General features: G+C 58.7%; 2 protein-coding genes across 2 annotated transcripts; both read left to right on the top strand.

Annotated features, from left to right (window-relative positions):
• Nucleotides 1-1563: 1563 nt before the first annotated feature.
• Nucleotides 1564-2995, top strand: GPR152 (G protein-coupled receptor 152). Its single transcript, XM_003828728.6, has one exon. It carries the CDS (start codon nucleotides 1572-1574, stop codon nucleotides 2982-2984), a length of 1413 nt encoding a protein of 470 aa, XP_003828776.3. The 5' UTR covers nucleotides 1564-1571; the 3' UTR covers nucleotides 2985-2995.
• A 7499-nt stretch (nucleotides 2996-10494) lies between these two features.
• Nucleotides 10495-16194, top strand: CORO1B (coronin 1B). The gene is made up of 12 exons (XM_034933154.3): nucleotides 10495-10518; nucleotides 10785-10845; nucleotides 11617-11819; nucleotides 12159-12281; nucleotides 12385-12514; nucleotides 12731-12912; nucleotides 13001-13120; nucleotides 13806-13910; nucleotides 13982-14127; nucleotides 14402-14459; nucleotides 15296-15574; nucleotides 15744-16194. The coding sequence occupies exons 3-12, from the start codon at nucleotides 11619-11621 to the stop codon at nucleotides 15867-15869; spliced, it is 1470 nt and encodes a 489-aa protein (XP_034789045.1). The 5' UTR covers nucleotides 10495-10518; nucleotides 10785-10845; nucleotides 11617-11618; the 3' UTR covers nucleotides 15870-16194.
• Nucleotides 16195-16275: the final 81 nt, after the last annotated feature.

Raw genomic sequence — 16275 nt, 5'->3', positions numbered from 1 at the left:
CCCAGACTATACCACCACCTGGGCTCTCATCGCCCTCAAAGGGAAACTCCCTCCCCTCTGCCAGCGGGGAAGGGCGAGGTGGGGCTGCAGGCCTCTTGGATCCCAGGTCTGGGTGCCCTCCAACTCCCCTCACCCTCACCATCCCACCACCATCCCACTGCAGAGCCCCTCCCCTTCTCTGTTTAGCAGCTCCAGGAGACAAACAGGGGTCACCTCCTGCCTGAGCTGTGGGAAGCGGGAGAGGGCCGCGGTGGGGTGGAAGATGCTGGAGAGGCACCAGGGGCTCCTAGGATGGCCCTCCTGACCCCAGGCTGTGGGGTCCTGAGGCTCAGAGACCTCATCCTGAGCCCATGAGTGACACTCGCTGGAGGGGAGGGGGTTCCCACTGCCCCAGACTCCCTACCTTCGGGTCCCCTGGGCCCATGGGAACCAGAGCCCTCCCTTCTTGGAATCCTAAACACTCGAACCCCAGGGGAGCAGGCATAAAGGGGCCTTGTGATGAGCGGACCAAACGGTCTTCAAACTGTGTTCCCTGGAACCCTGGGGGGTAGGGGTACTCTTCCCTCCCTTAATTTGAGCACCCCCTTTTAGTCCATATAGGAGTTCCACTAGAATACTTTTTTTTTTTTTTTTTGAGACAGAGTTTTGCTCTTGTTACTCAGGCTGGAGTGCGATGGCACGATCTTGGCTCACCACAACCTCTGCCTCCCGGGTTCAAGCGATTCTCCTGAGTAGCTGGGATTACAGGCATGCGCCACCACGGCCAGCCAATTTTGTATTTTTAGTAGAGATGGGGTTTCTCCATGTTGGTCAGGCTGGTCTCGAACTCCCAACCTCAGGTGATCCTCCCAAAGTGCTGGGATTACAGGTGTGAGCCACCATGCCCGGCCTTAGTATACTTTACTTACAGACAAAATTCCATACCTTTAACAATGTTTGAAAGCCTCTGGGTTAGTCTATCCGGACACATTGGGATTCTACATGGCAGAAGATTAAGTCTGTCTGGACAGTGTCTCATGCCTGTAATCTCAACATTTCAGGAGGCCAAGGTAGGAGGATCACTTGAGCTCACGAGTTCAAGACCAGCCTGGGCAACATAGTGAGACCTTGTTTCTACTAAAAATTTAAAAAGTAGTGGGTGCACACCTGTAGTCCCAGCTACTAGGGAGGCTGAGATGGGAGGGTCGCTGGAACCCAGGAGGTGGAAGCTGCAGGGACTGTGCCACTGCACTCATCCTGGGCAATAGAGCAAGGCCCTGTCTCTCAAAAAAAAAAAAAGAAAAGAAAAGAAAAGTATGGGTTGAGCCCTGGCACCTCCCTTCCTACCTTCACTGATTCTCTGAACCTTCCTGTCCTCGCCTGTAAAGTAGATTGTATGAGGACTCCATGAGGTCATCCACTTCAAGTCCTTGGCATAGGATAACTACTCAAAAGGTGATGACAATGGCGCAGGGAGGGATGGTGACTTGCCTGGAGATGCACAGCACCGTCTCTCCCATACTCGGTCATTCACACCATCATTGATTCACCAGGCACCCACTCCGTGTCCAGCAGGACTCTGGGGACCCCAAATGGACACTACTATGGAAGCCGACCTGGGTGCCACTGGCCACAGGCCCCGCACAGAGCTTGATGATGAGGACTCCTACCCCCAAGGTGGCTGGGACACGGTCTTCCTGGTGGCCCTGCTGCTCCTTGGGCTGCCAGCCAATGGGTTGATGGCGTGGCTGGCCGGCTCCCAGGCCCGGCATGGAGCTGGCACGCGTCTGGCGCTGCTCCTGCTCAGCCTGGCCCTCTCTGACTTCTTGTTCCTGGCAGCAGCGGCCTTCCAGATCCTAGAGATCCAGCATGGGGGACACTGGCCGCTGGGGACAGCTGCCTGCCGCTTCTACTACTTCCTATGGGGCGTGTCCTACTCCTCCGGCCTCTTCCTGCTGGCCGCCCTCAGCCTCGACCGCTGCCTGCTGGCGCTGTGCCCACACTGGTACCCTGGGCACCGCCCAGTCCGCCTGCCCCTCTGGGTCTGCGCCGGTGTCTGGGTGCTGGCCACACTCTTCAGCGTGCCCTGGCTGGTCTTCCCCGAGGCTGCCGTCTGGTGGTACGACCTGGTCATCTGCCTGGACTTCTGGGACAGTGAGGAGCTGTCGCTGAGGATGCTGGAGGTCCTGGGGGGCTTCCTGCCTTTCCTCCTGCTGCTCGTCTGCCACATGCTCACCCAGGCCACGGCCTGTCGCACCTGCCACCGCCAACAGCAGCCCGCAGCCTGCCGGGGCTTCGCCCGTGTGGCCAGGACCATTCTGTCAGCTTATGTGGTCCTGAGGCTGCCCTACCAGCTGGCCCAGCTGCTCTACCTGGCCTTCCTGTGGGACGTCTACTCCGGCTACCTGCTCTGGGAGGCCCTGGTCTACTCCGACTACCTGATCCTACTCAACAGCTGCCTCAGCCCCTTCCTCTGCCTCATGGCCAGTGCCGACCTCCGGACCCTGCTGCGCTCCGTGCTCTCGTCCTTCGCGGCAGCTCTCTGCGAGGAGCGGCCGGGCAGCTTCACGCCTGCTGAGCCACAGACCCAGCTAGATTCTGAGGGTCCAACTCTGCCAGAGCCGATGGCAGAGGCCCAGTCACAGATGGATCCCATGGCCCAGCCTCAGGTGAACCCCACACTCCAGCCACGATCGGATCCCACAGCTCAGCCACAGCTGAACCCTACGGCCCAGCCACAGTCGGATCCCACAGCCCAGCCACAGCTGAACCTCATGGCCCAGCCACAGTCAGATTCTGTGGCCCAGCCACAGGCAGACACTAACGTCCAGACCCCTGCACCTGCTGCCAGTTCTGTGCCCAGTCCCTGTGATGAAGCCTCCCCAACCCCATCCTCGCATCCTACCCCAGGGGCCCTTGAGGACCCAGCCACACCTCCTGCCTCTGAAGGAGAAAGCCCCAGCAGCACCCCGCCAGAGGCGGCCCCGGGCGCAGGCCCCACGTGAGGGTCCAGGAACACGCAGGCCCACCAGAGCAGTGAAAGAGCCCAGGGCAGACAGAGGAACCAGCCAGTCAGACAGGTGGGGAGCCGCCGACAGCTTTGTCCTTAAAAACCCTGCCGAGTCCGTCGGGCCTGGAAGGAGGACTTGAGGGAGGGGAAACAATCCGGCCAGAAGTCTCAGGCAGTTCCATGTCAGCGACCCCTGCTCCCGGCCATCACCCTTTTCTGTGGTTGCTCCCAACACACACACAGTCCCCCGACAGCCCCCAAACCGCAGCTAATGGCATCTTGCGGGGTACTGTCCCTCAACACCCCTGACCCCGCTGACTATTCTTCCCTGGGCCTCAGTCCTGCTGGAGGAAGACAACAGGGGGCACTTTCCCCGGGCTTGACCTGACCTCCCTTTGGTCCTTCCCTCCCTCTCCTCCTCCGGGCCTGGACACAAGGACGTGAAACAAAAAAGTCCCTGAAGAGAAGGGGGCCTCCCAGGAGCCACCAGCCCCAAGCAGGAGCCTAAGGCCCTGGTGAACCACAAGCTGGCCTGGCATGGCCAAGCCTGGTCCACCAGTCCCCTTCCCCCAACAGTCATTGAGGCTGGGGCAGGGCCTCCCTCAGCAAGGCGCCAGAAGAGGCAAGAGCTGCCTAGCCTGGATTCAAATCCAGCTCTGCCATGTCCCAGCTGAGCGACTCTGGAGGAGCAACTTCACCTTCCGAGCTCCCGTGTCATCGGCTGTTGAGAGGATGCAATAAGAAAGTGTGTAAGGCATTACAAGAGCCTGGCGCACACAGGGGCCTGGTGAACTAGCCTTTCTTCTCCTTCATCCACATACAGGATGTCCCTTTAGAGGCTGGGGATGGACAGAGGAGGCAGTGGAGAGAGCCACCACCTGGCCCAGGCATCTGGGATCTTGTGACCTGTCTGGGCCGTAGACACCCAGGTGGCCTAAGACCAGGAGGCCGCCTCTGTGCCTTGGGGGCCTGCAGGGGACTTCAAAGTCTGATTCTATTTAAAAGTTCAATTAGCATCCACCTGCTCCCCACCTCCCGTGGAGGGCTGCACAAGATTCTTTGTGGGGGCTGCAGGTACAGAGGGCCCCGATCCTGCCTGAATAACAGCCTCCCTCTGTCTGAGCCCAAGTGCACAGATAGGAAGTTGTCCAAGCACACAGAGCTCAGGGCACCAGTGGGTCTAGGAAGGGCAAAGGCAAAGACGGCCGGGCGCGGTGGCTCACGCCTGTAATCCCAGCACTTTGGGAGGCCGAGGCGGGCGGATCACAAGGTCAAAAGATCAAGACCATCCTGGCCAACATGGTGAAACCCCGTCTCTATTAAAAGTACAAAAATTAGCTGGGCATAGCGGCGCACACCTGTAATCCCAGCTACTCGGGAGGCTGAGGCAGGAGAATTGCTTGAACCCGGGAGGCAGAGGTTGCAGTGAGCCGGGATTGTACCACTGCACTCTAGCCTGGCGACAGAGCAAGACTCCATCTCAAAAAAAAAATAATAATAATAATTAGAAAGGGCAAAGGCTCCCAGAGGTCACACAGCTTCTCTAGGGCAGAACCAGCTCTTCCCTCTCAAGCTGCTGATGCTGCAGAAAAAACTAGAAGTGCTGAAGGTCTATCTTCCAACCCCCACTCCACTTCCCTTTTCCTACCCATCGTCCTCTCCTGGTACCCACCCCACCTGCGTTCTCCTGACCCCCAGTGTTCCAGTCATGCCCCCTTATCCCATTAGCTCAGTATCATGACCTTCAGCAACTGAGACGCCCTTCCTGGCAGGTGTAAATGACAATGATGTCAGATGTGCAACCCTTCCCAGAGACACCTGCATTTTCCAAATGCAGCAGGCTGTGCAGGCAGCCTAGAGTGATACAGTCAGGTCTGGGTTCTGGTTCCTAACTTCCTTCCTCTCAGCCTGTTTTCTCCTCTGTAAAATGGAGTGATCATGTTCCCCTTGCAGGCTTGGCAGTTCTGATCATTGACTGAGCCCAGGGATGGGAAGTGCTGTGGGCAGTGGTGGTGGTGATACCAGAAGCATAGTCGTAGTGATGGAATTGCGGGCACTGAGGCCCATGGGAGAGAGATTTCTGGCCAGGCATGCATTTATTGAATTCATTCATCCAGTATTTCTTGGGCACTCGCTAGATGCCTTTCTGGCCAGCCTTCCATTCTGGAGCCACTTGGGTGAGGTTAAGGGTTTGCTCTCTTGGCTGGGCGCGGTGGCTTACGCCTGTAATCCCAGCACTTTGGGACCCTGAGGCAGGCAGATCACAAGGTCAGGAGATCGAGACCATCCTGGCTAACACGGTGAAACCCTGTCTCTACTAAAAATACAAAAAAAAAAAAAATTAGCTGGGCGTGGTGGTGGGCACCTGTAGTTCCAGCTACTCGGGAGGCTGAGGCAGGAGAATGGCGTGAACCTGGGAGGCGGAGCTTGCAGTGAGCCGAGATCGCACCACTGCACTCCAGCCTGGGCACACAGAAAGACTCTGTCTCTAAAAAAAAAAAAAAAAAAAAAAAGAGTGCACTCTCTGGTGACCATCAGGGGTTGTTTGAATCCTGGCTCCACCACTCACAGGCTGTGTGACCTTCCACAAAGCTCTTAGCCTCTTTGGGACTCAGTTTCCTCGTCTGTAAAATGAGGATCATAATAATGGTACCCATCTTGCAGGAGTGTGAATCCCTATGAAGTGTTCGTGATTGTTAGCCATTAATTTGATGACAGCAGTGGGCACCCCCCGGTCTCACTCAGCCCTGGGACCAATACTGAGCCACAGGCCAGCGCCTGAGTGGCAGATCGCCTGCCCCCCAGGCCTCCCCACCATGGCACTGCCTCCTGTTCCACAAGGGAAGCTCTCACCCTCCCCATCCCACTGCAGTCCACACTCTGAGCGCAGGGCCTGGACTTCGGTCCCCATTAGGGCACTCCGCAGTGCCCTTCTCCCTTTTTCTGGGCAGGGCTCCCAGGGCCTTTTCAGCATGGCAGGCAGATCGGGAAATAAAACCTCAGCATCAGCCACTTGCTTTCAGCTCTGGTCCACACTCCAAACCCTACCTCTTGGGGAGTGGGCCAGTCCCACGTCCAAGGACCCCAAAGGGAATCCCACCCATAATGGGTGATTTCTATCCAGAAGAAAGAGCAGCGGACCATCACCCTTGGTCAGCCAGAGCAGTGGATGTTCAAGAAAGGAATAAGTGAGGTAGCTGGTACCCCAAAGCCGCCAGCCTGAGGGAGGCGGGGCAGACTCCACCTGTGGGACAGGATGGGGTAGAATGCCTGAAGGGTTTTGCGGAATAAAGAGGAGTTCTCAGGCCAGGCACGGTGGCTCACGCCTGTGATCCCAGCACTTTAGGAAGCCAAGGCAGGCAGATCAACTGAGGTCAGGAGTTCAAGGCCAGCCTGGCCAACATGGTGAAACCTCATCTATACAAATACAAAAAATTTGCCGGGCGTGGTGGTGGTGCATGCCTGTAATCCCAGCTACTCGGGAGGCTGAGGCAGGAGAATTGCTTGAACCCAGGAAGCGCGGGTTGTGTAAACCCCCGAGGGGTTCACCTTGCCTGCTGCCTAGACAGAGCCAATTCACGCAGAGCCGGCTGTGCAGGAGACTGCAGTTTTATTCTTACTCAAATCAGACTCCCTGAGCATTCTCAGGGAGCTGAGTTTTTAAGGATAACTTGGTGGGTGGTGGGAAGCCAGTGAGCCAGCGGTGCTGATTGGTCAGGGATGAAATCAGAGGGAATCAAAGCTGTCATCTTGCACTGAGTCAGTTCCTGGGTGGGGGCCACAAGATCAGATGAGCCAGTTTATTGATCTGGTGGTGCCAGCTGATCCATCAAGGGCAGGGTCTGCAAAATATCTCAAGCGCTGATCTTAGGAGCAGTTTAGGGAGGGTCCGAATCTTATAGCCTCCAGCTGCATAACTCCTAAACCATAATTTCTTTTTTGTTTGTTTGTTTTGTTTTTTTGAGACAGAGTTTTGCTCTTGTTGCCCCAGGCTGGAATGCAATGGCGTGATCTCAGCTCACCGCAACCTCCGCCTCCCGGGTTCAAGCGATTCTCCTACCTCAGCCTCCCGAGTAGCTGGGATTACAGGCATGTGCTACCACGCCCAGCTAATTTTGCATTTTTTAGTAGAGACGGTGTTTCACCATGTTGGCCAGGGTGATCTCGAACTCCTGACCTCAGGTGGTCCACCGCCTTGGCCTCCCAAAGTGCTGGGATTACAGGCGTGAGCCACCATGCCCGGCCCTAAACCATAATTTCTAATCTTGTGGCTAATGTTAGTCCTACAAAGGCAATCTAGTCCCCAGGCAACAGGGAAGTCTGCTTTGGGAAAGGGCTGTTACCATCTTTGTTTATAAACTAAGTTTCTCCCAAAGTTAGTTCAGCCTACGCCCAGAAATGAACAAGGACGGTTTAGAGATTAGAAGCAAGGGCCAGGTGAGGTGGCTCATGCCTGTAATCCCAGCACTTTGGGAGGCCGAGATGGGCTGATCACAAGATCGGGAGATTGAGACCATCCTGGCTAACACAGTGAAACCCCGTCTCTATTAAAAATACAAAAAAAAATTAGCCAGGTGAGGTGGTGGGCGCCTGTATTCCCAGCTACTCGGGAGGCTGAGGCAGGAGAATGGCGTGAACCCAGCAGGCGGAGCTTGCAGTGAGCCGAGATCGCACCACTGCACTCCAGCCTGGGCGACAGAGCGAGACTCTGTCTCAAAAAAAAAAGAGAGATTAGAAGCAAGATGGAGTTGGTGAAGTTAGATCTCTTTCACTGTCTCAGTCATAGTTTTGCAAGGGTGGTTTCCGTTGCAGTAAGCCGAGATCGCGTCACTGCACTCCAGCCTGTACAACAGAGCAAGACTCCGTCTCCAAAAAAAAAAAAAAAGAGTTCTCTCAGTGGTCCATGGAGGAGGGTTTTGTGTTAGAGAAAATGGGCATGAAGGTGGGCTCAGCCCCAAGACATTGCCCAGCCACACACCTCCTGCCTACCACATCCCAGGGGACCAGTCAGTCTCCTGCTGCCGTCTGGAAGACTCACTCCTTCTCCGGTGAGAGATGCCCTTCCTTCCCTCTCCTTCATAGGTGCCAGACATTGATCCTGAGAATTGTGATTATGAGTATTGTTCAATTCTACATTCAGGGCTGCTGCTCATTCATTCATTCCTCATACATTACTTGATCCCATACTGAGTGTTGGATCTTGTTCAGGGTGCTGGGAATACAGTAGGAAGATAGGCAAAGTCCTTCCCCTCGATTTGCTGACATCCTGGTGGAGGCCGACACAAACCAAATACACCAATAAGCACCTGATGCAACATCAGGCGGCGCTGGAGAACACAGGCCGGGTGGTGGCTCACACCTGTAATCCCAGAGTTTTGGGAGGCTGAGGCAGGAGGATTTTTTGAGGCCAGGAGTTTGGAACCAGCCTGGACAACATAGGAGACCTCCATCTCTACAAAAATAAAAATTAGCTAGGCATGGTGGCGCGTGCCTGTAGTCCCAGCTACTTGGGAGGCTGAGGCGGGAGGACTGAGCCCCAGAGTGTGAGGCGGTAGTGAGCTAGGACCGTGCCACTGCACTCCAGCCTGGGCAACCGAGCAAGACCCTCTCTCCAAAAAAAAGAACAATGCAGTCAGGACAAGTAAGACCAAAGAGTGGCTGGGTGAGGAGTGGTCCGGGAGAGCCCTAGGAGGAGGTGATGTCTGACCAGAGACCTGAATCGAGTGGGGAAAGGAGCTTTTTTGGGATCTGAGGAAAGAGCTTCCAGATGGAGAGAACAGGATGTGCCCAGGCCTCGGGGTGGGAAGGAAGGTGGGTGGGATCTAGATGATCCTTCCAGCCCCAGGGTTTATAGAGCAGTAGGAAAAGCAAGGGCTTTGGACCCAAGCCGATGGGGATTGCATCCGGCTGGGTGACCTCAGGCAGGCACCACACCTCTCTGTGCCTGTTTCCTCAATGGGGTGTGGCAATGGGAATGAGATGGGAGACAAGCCCGAGGTCACCCTCAGACACACAGTGGGGGCCTCTTTTAGCCAGAGACAAGGCTCCTGTGACCTCTGCTCTTCCCCCGCTTCGTCCTCCATCCATCTCTTTCTGGGAAAGGGAGGGTGCCATCGGTCAGCCAGGGCAGTGGATGCTCAAGGAAAGAATAAGGGAAGTAGCCGGTGCCCCAGAGCCGCTGGCCTAAGGGAACGGGAGTACATTCCACCTGTGGAACGGGATGGGGTGGGTCTGGAGAGGCCAGTCTGGGCTCCTTGTCACAGGCGCTGGCTAGAGAAAGACAGAGGCCGGTGAATGGATCTCCAGGCCTTCGAGGGAGATGGTGGAGAAAAGAAGGCAAGGTGCAAGGGACTCACTGGCCATGGCCCCCTTTCGAATTGTAATAAGAAAGCTCAGCAGAATGCACAGGTGTTTACCCCGAAAAATAGGACTCCTGGGTCTTCCACTCGCTCCATAAACACTGCTATTTTCTGGATGGGCACGGTGGCTCACAACTGTAATCCCAGCACTCTGGGAGGCTAAGGCAGGAGGATTGCTTGAGCCCGGGAGTTCAAGAGCAGCCTGGCCAACATGGTGAAACCCTATCTCTACTAAAAATACAAAAAAAATAGCAGGGTATGGTAGCAGGCACCTGTAATCCCAGCGAATTGGGAGGCTGAGGCAGGAGAATTGCTTGAACACAGGAGGCAGAAGTTGCAGTGAGCCGAGATCACGCCATTGCACTATAGGCTGGGAGACAGAGCGAGACTCCATCTCAAAACAAAACAAAAAACACACCAGCCTGGGCGACAGAGCAAGAGACCCCATCTCTACAAAAAGTAAAAGAAAAATTAGCCAGGCGTGGTGGTGTGTGTCTGTAGTCCCAGCTACTTGGGAGGCTGAGGGAGGAGGATCCCTTGAGCCTAGGAGGTCGAGCCTGTAGTGAGCCATGATCATGGCACTACATTCTAGCCCGGTAGTGACAGACCTTGCCCCAAAAAAAAAAAAAACCACCCCAACACCTGCGGTTGTTTTCTTTACATTGTTAACCAAGAGCATGAAATTTAGGCCGGGCATGGTGTCTCACGCCTGTAATCCCAGCACTTTGGGAGGCCGAGGCGGGCGGATCACGAGGTCAGGAAATCGAGACCATCCTGGCTAACATGGTGAAACCCCGTCTCTACTAAACATACAAAAAATTAGCCGGGTGTGGTAGTATGAGCCTGTAGTCCCAGCTACTGGGGTGAATTTCTTGAACCTGGGAGGGCGGAGGTTGCAGTGGGCCGAGATCGCGCCACTGCACTCCAGCCTGGGTGACAAAAACTCCGTCTCAAAAAAAAAGAGCATTAACTTTGATAACTTAAAAAAGAGTCACGTGAACATATCCACTGTCCGTGTAGATTCTACATTTATTTGTTGGGGGCGGTAATGGGGCCCCTTGGAGGTGTGCGTTCCGTCGGGGGCCGGGAAGGCGGGGCCTCACCCAATCCTGGAGACTCCTGCGGATGCCACTATGAGGAGCAAGAACGCGAAGGGGCCTCGGGTCCGCTGTAAGGCTGCACCCGCACCTGCGGCGCCTCTGCGGCGGCCGCCGTCGGCCCTGCCCCGCCCCGCCCCCTTCTTCCGGAGGAGCTGCGGTGGGGGCGCTCCACCGGGTCCTAGGAAAGGGGCTCTCTCTGGCCCCGTCCCCGGCGGCCCCGCTCCCGGCCCCCCGGCGCCGCTCAGCCTCCCGCCCAGCCCCTCCGCGCGTGACCTCGGCCCCGCCCCCGCTCCGGGTCCCTCTGTCACTTCCTGAATCCTGCTTCCTGCTTCCCAGAGGCCGGGATCCGGAGCGCCCGAAGCCGGTGCCGCAGCCCCCTGCGCCCCCGGTGCCCCCGGTGAGCGCGGCAGGGCCGGGGCTAGGGGCGCGGGCTGGGGGCTGGGCGGGGCTGCAGGGGCCGGGCTGCGGGGAATGAGGGGGGATCGCGGGTCCCAGGAGCCTTTCGCCTCCCCTCTACCCCACTCAGTCCCACTCCCCTTGGCCGCCCAGCCTCTCCTCTCCTGGGCGGAGGTCCCTGGAAGTTGGGCTCCTGGTTCACCCTGGACCCCGATTCGAGGCCGCTCTGGGTTGCTTCGCGGCCCGCAGCTGCGTCCCGACCCCGTCCCTTCCTGGGGGCCATGCCGGGGCTCCCTGGACATTCCCTGGGACTCAGAACTGGGCACTCACTCGGCCCCACAGTGGAGAGACCTTTCCTGCTTCCTCTCTCCTTCTTCCCCATTACCCAGCCTCCAAATCTCTGGGCAGGAAGGAGGCTGCTCCCGACTGGCTGGGACCTACAGTAGAGCTGAGAGCTCTCCAACCCCGGCACCTCCCACCTCCTGCCCCCGACACACACCAGAGCCAGGGAGGGGCCCTGCGTCCTGCAAAGCCCCTCAGGACTCAGCAGTGGTCAGGGCCGGAGCATTTACCTCTCAGATCACTGCCTGCGGGGTGACAGGCGGCCAGGCTCTGCACCTGTGACCCCATTCTGTAACTGGGTAAACCGAGACCCAGGAGGGTTACGGTGGCCTGGCCCCCGGTTGCATCCTCCCGGCTCACCTTCAGCAGCCTGGGGAGGGCTGGAGTTGTTGGGATGGGCCGGACTGACCCAGGCCTCTCTGTCCCGCAGACATGTCCTTCCGCAAAGTGGTCCGGCAGAGCAAATTCCGGCATGTGTTCGGGCAGCCGGTCAAGAACGACCAGTGCTATGAGGACATTCGCGTGTCCCGTGTTACCTGGGACAGCACCTTCTGCGCCGTCAACCCCAAGTTCCTGGCGGTGATTGTGGAGGCCAGTGGAGGGGGTGCCTTTCTGGTGCTCCCCCTAAGCAAGGTGGGTCCTGTCAGGGTTGGGGGAAGAGGAGGCACCTCGGCTACCCCTGCTGGGCCTTTCTGCTCACCTTGAATCCCTCATCTTGCCGTTTCTCACACTGCTGGGCAGGTGTTATAACCCAGATTTATCGCCCCAAGTGTTAGCACAGATGGAGAGTAGCCTGTTGCCATAGGGGCAGGGTTAGAGGCAGCAAACATTTCCTGCTCACCTGGCAAGTGGGGCACAGTCACATCTGGGCCACCTGTGAGCCGGGACGTGCATGTCATTCCCACACCATGGAGGGGAAGACCAAGGCTTCGGGAGGGATGGAGCCCACTGACTGCCCCCTCGTGCCCACAGACGGGCCGCATTGACAAGGCCTACCCGACGGTGTGTGGGCACACAGGACCTGTCCTGGACATCGATTGGTGTCCTCACAACGACGAAGTCATAGCCAGCGGCTCGGAGGACTGCACGGTCATGGTGAGGCACAGGACCGGCTGGGCCAGGGTCGCGGGCGTGGCCAAAGGGGGCCAGCAATAGGACCAGCAGAGGACTGAGCTCGGTGGCCCTGTCCCTACCACAGGTGTGGCAGATCCCAGAGAACGGGCTGACCTCCCCGCTGACAGAGCCGGTGGTGGTACTGGAGGGGCACACCAAGCGAGTGGGCATCATCACCTGGCACCCCACGGCCCGAAACGTGCTGCTCAGTGCAGGTCTGCACCGCCCCCCGTTTTGTGCTCCCCCCCCACGGACCCCTCCATACATCCCAGCAGCCCCTCCAGGGCCCACATGACAAATGGGAAAGCTGAGGCCCTCAGAGTTGGAGAGACCCATCTGTCCCAGGGTGGTGGGCAGAGTGGGCCTCAGCCTGGTGAGCTAATGGCCTCCTGCCACCCGCCCGGCCCGAGCTGACAACCCTCACCTGCCAGGCTGCGACAACGTGGTACTCATCTGGAATGTGGGCACAGCGGAGGAGCTGTACCGCCTGGACAGCCTGCACCCTGACCTCATCTACAATGTCAGCTGGAACCACAATGGCAGCCTGTTTTGCTCAGCATGCAAGGACAAGAGTGTGCGCATCATCGACCCCCGTCGGGGCACCCTGGTGGCAGTACGTGGCTCTGGAGGGCAAGGATGGCTGTGGATAGGCCCAGGGCCTTGAGCAGGGTGCTGCACTGACCAGCCTGTCCCCCCGACAGGAGCGGGAGAAGGCTCATGAGGGGGCCCGGCCCATGCGGGCCATCTTCCTGGCAGATGGCAAGGTGTTCACCACAGGCTTCAGCCGAATGAGCGAGCGGCAGCTGGCACTCTGGGACCCAGTGAGTGGCCAGCCTGAGGGGGCAAACTTGAGACTTGGGCCCCACCCTGGTCCAGGCAGGCAGGGTTCACCCTGGGGAGGCCTGTGGTTCCTAGCTTCTCTGCCTGGAACTTGAGGCTCTCAGGGCCTGGGACTCTGTCAGACTTTCCTCTCCTGCCCCCTGCTCGCCCGACTGCCCCACCACTCCCCCATGGCCTCCCACTGCCTCCGTGTCTTTGCCCATGTTGTTCATGCCAACGGAAGGGCCCTTCTCTCCCTTGCTTGCCTGTACCACCCACTGCCTGCACAGGGCTCCCTGCTCCTCCAGAAAGCCTCCTCCTCCAGCAAGCCTCCTGGCCCCAGCCCTCTCTGCTTCTGCATAGTGACCTCCAGGGCACCTTGAGCAGGGGCTGGTGCCGCTGGCACCCCAGCTCCCCACAGTGGGGTATGTTTCAGCACTTGCTCAGTGGCCTGGGCATAGTCTTAAGGCCTGGAGGAGGCTGGAAAAGAGGGACCCTGGGAATAAAGTGAAGCCAGGAGGGCCAGGTAGGGGTCCTCATGTGGGAAAAGGCATAGAGACGGCAGAGGGCCCACCTGCATTTAGGGGCAGTGCTGGCTGGCCTTAGTGAGGCCAGCTAAGGCCCGTCCTGGTTTGGGATTAGGGGGTGAGGAGGTTCTGCTTGGCCTGACTGCCTGCAATGTGCCAGGAAAACCTCGAGGAACCCATGGCCCTGCAGGAACTGGACTCGAGCAATGGGGCCCTGCTGCCCTTCTACGACCCCGACACCAGTGTGGTCTACGTCTGCGGCAAGGTGGGGCTGGGCAGGGCTGGGGAGGGGCAGGGAAGAGGCGTGCCCAGGTGCTGAGCCCCCTCCCCACACAGGGTGACTCCAGCATCCGGTACTTTGAGATCACAGAGGAGCCTCCCTACATCCACTTCCTGAACACGTTCACCAGCAAGGAGCCGCAGCGGGGTATGGGCAGCATGCCCAAGCGGGGCCTGGAGGTCAGCAAGTGCGAGATCGCCCGGTAAGAGGGCTACCGAGGCCACTCGGTGACAGGGGCATCTAAGGTGAGAGGTCAGGTCATTGGAGGCTGCTTGGGAGCAGGAAACCTTGCGCCAGGGAGGCCCGGCGGGCCATGAGAACTGTCACAAGGCAGCCCGTGTGGGGGTCTAGCCACCTTAGGGGTCGGCCTGCGGAGGTCCTGGGGTGAGGACTGGAAGTGGAGGATGCCAGGAGAGCTGGCGGTGGGTGGGGGGGGCGGTGAGGGTTCCACCCGTGGCTCCTCCTTGCATCCCCAGGTTCTACAAACTGCATGAGCGCAAGTGTGAGCCCATCGTCATGACTGTGCCAAGAAAGGTGAGGCCGCCCGTCCCTCGGCTCACTTGGCCCTTTCTCCAGCAAGCGGGCCATGCAGTTGTGACCAGGGCGAGGCCTGTGAATGGAACATGACCTAGTATGGTTTGTGGGCAGTGAGCTGGACAGATGCCAGCTTGCCCTTGTACCAGCCAGCTGTTGGGCTGTGCCAGTCAGGGGGCAAGTGGGGATGAGACAGAGGGTGAGCAGGGGCCCTGCTCTGGACGAGCCACAGGAGAAGGACACCAGGCAGTCAGGGAGGGAGTGGCAGCCACGCAGATCTTCCTGAAGGAGGCAGGACCCATAGCACAGCTGGGGTGGCGCCATCCACTGGGGGCAGGCCAGGCGAAGGGCACAGTGGTGGGAATGGAGAGGGGAACAAGGAGTCTGGCTGCAGTGGGGAATCCCATGAAGAGGGGACCGGGCCACATGTGGCTTGGCCTCAGATGCCAAGAGCCTCGGACACGCTTCCATGATTCTCTGGCCAGCATTTGCCGACTGCTCTTTCAACATGCCAGGCACATTTTGGGGAGTGGAGCTGAGCTGATAGGGCCTGCTCCAGGAGCTCACAGTCCATGGGCCCCAGAATCCCATAAAGCCACATAGTGGCCCCTGTGCCTTGCAGGGGAAGGTGATGACAGGGGCCTTGCTCAGAAGGGTGGGAAAGCTTCCGAGGGAGCTGTTGATGTTGTCCAGAAAGGAAGTGAAAGGCCAGATTTGAGCTTTCCAGGCCGTGGGAGAATGGGTTAACAGAGTGCAAGCCTGGAGGCCAGGGGAGGGATGAGGGGACCCTGATGGGGCCTCCTAACTGATCCTGACCTCCCCGGCCCCCTGCCCAGTCGGACCTCTTCCAGGATGATCTGTACCCCGACACAGCCGGGCCCGAGGCAGCCCTGGAGGCTGAGGAGTGGGTGAGCGGGCGGGATGCCGACCCGATCCTCATCTCACTGAGGGAGGCCTACGTGCCCAGCAAGCAGCGGGACCTGAAGATCAGCCGGCGCAACGTGTTGTCTGACAGCCGGCCCGCCATGGCCCCGGGCTCCTCCCACCTAGGGGCCCCCGCCTCCACCACCACTGCTGCTGATGCCACCCCCAGCGGCAGCCTGGCCAGAGCCGGGGTATGCACCCGCAGGCAGGGGTGGTGCTGGGAGCCCCAGGTGTGGCCCTGGCCTGCTGTGTGGGCCTCAGCCATTCGCTGTCCCTCTCTGGGGTAGTGGTGGGTTTGGGAGGGCTATGGCTTAGCAGCCCCTGACCACCACCCCCTACACCTGCTTCATGTCCCCACAGGAGGCTGGGAAGCTGGAGGAGGTGATGCAGGAGCTGCGGGCCCTGAGGGCGCTGGTCAAGGAGCAGGGCGACCGCATCTGTCGCCTGGAGGAGCAGCTGGGCCGCATGGAGAACGGGGATGCGTAGGGCCACAGCCACACGCCACCTTCATCTCCTCCTCCGCCCCCTTCCCACTCAGCTTCTGCCAGTGGGTCGCACTGGGCTAGCTGGCTGCCCAGAGCCTCTGAGGCAGCGCAGAGGTCAGTTCCCACCCCCACCCGTCCCAGGCCCAGGCCGAAGCCAGCGCCCAGCTTTCCTCACTGTTCCTATGGAGGGTGTCTACGCCCAGGCGAGCTCCTCGACCTCTGAGGGACCATCTCCCCGACCACTGCCCAGCCCTCTGCTCCCTCCCCAGAGGAGGCGGGAGGGTGGGCTCTATATTTTCATTCCAAATAAAATTCTCTTTCTAAAAGCCAGGCTGACCTGCTGCTGCAAGGGTGGGGCTGAGAAGTCTGGAAACCTGGAGACAGATGATGTCACAGGAGTCATACAT

Source organism: Pan paniscus, chromosome 9, assembly GCF_029289425.2.
Source record: "Pan paniscus chromosome 9, NHGRI_mPanPan1-v2.0_pri, whole genome shotgun sequence".
NCBI lineage: Eukaryota > Metazoa > Chordata > Mammalia > Primates > Hominidae > Pan > Pan paniscus.
This window is presented reverse-complemented; position numbering and strand designations above follow the sequence as displayed.